Raw genomic sequence first — 4,104 nt, forward strand, 5'->3', positions numbered from 1 at the left:
AACGCATTAAAATAAATTCTATTTAAATAATAAATATAAAAAATATATACATACACTAATTATATAAATTATATGATGAACCACCCCTGACATTACACTAAAAACCTTGGGCCTAAGTAATTAAAAAATGGAGAAGTCAGAAAAATAAAGAAACGTAAAGAAGTCTAGAATTACTTGTTTAAAATGCCAGTTCAAGGTCAACTTGCCCTCCTTTAAAAGTGCCAAAAGCTCATTCCTTATCTCTGATGATGGTAAGTGATGTTGTGATGTAATGTTTTAATTTTTCCACAGTTTATGAGATGTACAAATCTAAAACATCTTCGATGTCTGTGTTTTTATTTGTCTGTGTCTGAGTTTTACTCACTAATTCATGGCCTATACGTGGTTGTGCGGATTTTGCAGCAGAAGGCGTGTCTGGGGAGGGAGCAGCTGAATTTGCCTTGGGGAGCTCATAAACACCAGCATTTCTCATAGGTGACTGTACCATGTGACTCCTAAAAGAGGTGCTTTAAAGAGCGTCTCGACCTTTTGAGAAACATCACAGGTAATCACAGGTCGTGTGAGAAAGCGTCATCTAGACTCTCAGCGCAGGAGATCGATGACACTGGAAACAGTCTGCGGGTTCTCCATGGCGAGCAGAGGCAGCTTCACCAGCTCCGAGTTCTCCGAGGAGGAACTGGATGAGAGTCTTCAAGGGTCAGAGGAGCTGGACAGCAGTGACGGCAGCAGTTCGACAAGTTGTTACCCCAACAGCACCCTAAGCAAGCCAGAGGAGAGACAGAGCAAGAAACGCAATAGGCCGGTGCGCTCCAAAGCACGCAGAGTGGCGGCCAACGTGAGAGAGAGGAAACGTATCATGGATTATAACCAGGCCTTCAACGCGCTCCGGGTGGCTCTGCATCACGATCTGAGTGGAAAGCGGCTGTCGAAGATCGCCACGCTCCAGAGGGCCATCAATCGGATCTCGGCTTTGTCAGTCTTCCTCACTAACAACCCACCAGCAAGTGTGGGGAAGTCTTGCAGCCACCTTGAGTGTCACGGGCAGCTGGGTGGCTTGTGGCAGGAGCCATCGCCTCCTGTCCGCCTTGAATCCCAGAACTTCCTATCCTGGCACCAGCCGCTCAGCCACCATATACAAAATCCATTGCACAGACTGTCCTCAGAGCAACACGTTTTCACAAGCCCTGCTTGTCCACCCTCCCCTCACTACCCGTGTTTCTCTCCTGATGCCCAGCTTTACCCTCCTTGTGATATGGCAAGCTCATCCAGGTATGGACGAATAGGTGATGTTGGGGCATATCAGCCAGGAGTTTGGGGCTCTTGTGGCTCAAATCATATAGACAATTACGGGGAACCACTGCAGACACTTCCTCTGTCCTGGCATATGGGGTACCTGCAGGACGCTGGGCCTCAGCACTGCCACAACACACTGTGATACACACTCATGCACCAGGACAAGGACTCTTGAGACTGTCAAAGGCCAAACTGAATGCAAGAACTGGGAAAATCACTGTCAACACCTGTAAACAGGTGCATTTCTGTGGTTTCGTTACCATTGGAAACATTGTACATATTTTGATTGTAATTATAATTAGTGTTAATTGCATTAATAGAAACGTATATGTAAAGAGCAAATTACATGTGATTTGCAAAAGTATTGCATTAGTAAACAAAAGACAAGAAAAGTTTGTTTAAAAGATCTATTTGTGCAATAAGAAGTTTGCATTTCCCCTTTTGTAATAAAATATGCAAAATAGTAACACACTGAGTCTCTTCATGCCAAAAGTTAGAGAGTATTTCTGTTTGCATACGTAGCAATTAAGTGCATTATGTATTTGTGTGCATGCAGAGACAAAGTGTCTGTTCCCTTCTACTCATTTCCGAAAAATGGAGCTTTGATCTTGCATGAACCGCTCATTCTTTTCATAACAGGATGTAAAAACATTCTGACGTAGCAAGGGTTAGCAGAAATCCCATTCATGCTTGAGTCTGGACGAGTATATGTGCACATTAGCATGTTAGCATTTTCAGTAACTATTAAACAAATGATTTTAACTTAATTCAAAATGATTTTACACCATAATATTTTCAATCTCAAATGGCTTTCCTTGTTTTTTTCACATGTAGATTTTATTCAGTTAGTATATACTTTTATCCAAAGCAACTTGAGAAATGAGGAATACACAAATCGATTGTAAGCATGTAACATGCAAAGTGCTAAAATACAAAGATTCCTAAAACAGCTAAAACAGAGGAGGGAAAAGTTGAAAAGCTTATTTTATATATATATATATATTAATGTTTTAAATAATATATAGACTATGCATCAACATAATTGCTGAAATACAAAATTGCTAAACTGATAAAAACAAAAAAGATTGTAATGCTAATAAAAATAGAGGAAAGACTACAATCAGTTAAAGTACATTTTTAAAAATATTTCTTAAATACATACTGTACATAGCAATGCTAATATATATATTTAGAATGCATCAACATGCACTCTAGTTTTCAACTTAGCCGATCTTTTATTTATACCCATTTATTTTAGCTATGTATCAGTGCAACTTAGTTGTAGTTGTATTATTTATTATTTGCAATACATTTGAAAACATTAGGTGTGATGTTTTATGCATGTTATGTATCAATTAATGTTTTAACAGTGCCATATGTCCCTTTTTAATTCTGTAGATAATTCTGGAGCAGTCATGGACTGTCCATTGTTCTTGTTTAAAACAAGAATATTAAATAATTCAGTCAAGTGCTCATAGAAAAGGTGAGGGACTCGCCTGTTTGGATGGAGTTGGAAAGATCATTCCACTAGCGAAGAATAGTGGAGGTAAGGTTTGAATATGATTTTTGAAATATGAGTGGGACCCTCAGGTGAGGGCCATCCTCAAAGTAGATCTAAACACTGTTAATATTAGACCATTAGCATGTGCTTGGGGAGAGATTTATGACCTCACAGGAAGGAAGTGCAAGCTCTACCCATAGAGAGAGAGAGAGAGAAAATCCCCCTTGGTCTCTTTCCGGCAGCCCCGTGGTGACTGATCGTACGCTACGACTTTTATGGGGAGACCTGCAGGTGTGTCCGAGCGGGCTACACAAACAAGGTTGGGGGTGAGAGAGAAGAGGGGACGGACTGATTGTCTTCCTCTTATTTCATCCACAGACATGAATCATGGAAATCCCTGACTCACGGCAAACGTGCTGAGTGACATTGACGATGAATGTGTTGAGTGATGGTGACAACATGTCTGTCGTCCTGCCTGCTGTGGCAGCGGGCCAGTCAGGCTTCATTTGAGCACATCAGCAAGTTTGTGTCTGCAGTGAGTAAATCTTTCCCGTCAATCCGGACATTGCTCATTTGATCCAATGCATTTGTCATATCTGTCAGATGAAGATCTGTGAACAGTTTAATTTGCAGCAGGTAAAATAATCAACTGCTAAATAGAAGCATTTGGACACTAGAGGGCAGCACATTATTTGTGCAGACTGGACAATGGCAGGACTTTAACATAGAGCAAAATGGAATCTTTATTATTAGCCTGAATTCTGATTTTATATCTTGCAATTCTGTTTTTTTTCCAAGTTTATATCTTGCAGTTCTGACTTTACATGCCACAAAAGAGTCTAAATTGTGAGATATGAACTCAGAATTGAGAGAAAATTTTGAAATTGTGTGATAAAAAGTAAATTAGTTTTTCTTTTTTTATCCTATGGTGGAAACAAGCTTCCATAAGGAATAGTCGATGCAGTCAATTGTGATTTTATGATGACTTTAAGGGCTTTCTGATGCAGCTGAAGGCAGATGAATGAGCTTATGAGCATTTGTAATGCAGAGATTTGAATGCAATGAGTCATCCATGGCACAATAACACCTCTCACTCATAAATTTCACCAACTTCAAACCCACGCTGATCTGCCAGGCCAGGTCGGGCCGGGCCGCACCGCCCCCATGATGTCTGCGGCAGGTACTGTTGACAGGAGAATATGCAGGAGGGCACATGCCAAGACACTGCGCACATGAGAGAGAGAGATGGCAGATGACTCACCTGTAGCCTCTCTACTGCTTACTAATGATGAAAGACACATTCACACGTA

The 4,104-nt window shown here is 40.8% G+C and overlaps 1 protein-coding gene across 1 annotated transcript; it reads left to right on the forward strand.

Annotated features, from left to right (window-relative positions):
• The first annotated feature begins 598 nt into the window (after nucleotides 1–598).
• On the forward strand, nucleotides 599–1,435 carry LOC107743418 (class A basic helix-loop-helix protein 9-like). The gene has a single exon (XM_016556640.1). It carries the CDS (start codon nucleotides 599–601, stop codon nucleotides 1,433–1,435), a length of 837 nt encoding a protein of 278 aa, XP_016412126.1.
• Nucleotides 1,436–4,104: the final 2,669 nt, after the last annotated feature.

This window comes from Sinocyclocheilus rhinocerous, unplaced genomic scaffold (genome assembly GCF_001515625.1).
Source record: "Sinocyclocheilus rhinocerous isolate Xijiao unplaced genomic scaffold, SAMN03320098_v1.1 scaffold106, whole genome shotgun sequence".
Lineage (NCBI taxonomy): Eukaryota > Metazoa > Chordata > Actinopteri > Cypriniformes > Cyprinidae > Sinocyclocheilus > Sinocyclocheilus rhinocerous.

What these genes read in the sequence shown, in the direction of transcription:
- LOC107743418 (XM_016556640.1), top strand. Translation starts at nt 599, where the DNA reads ATGACACTGGAAACAGTCTGCGGGTTCTCCATGGCGAGCAGAGGCAGC.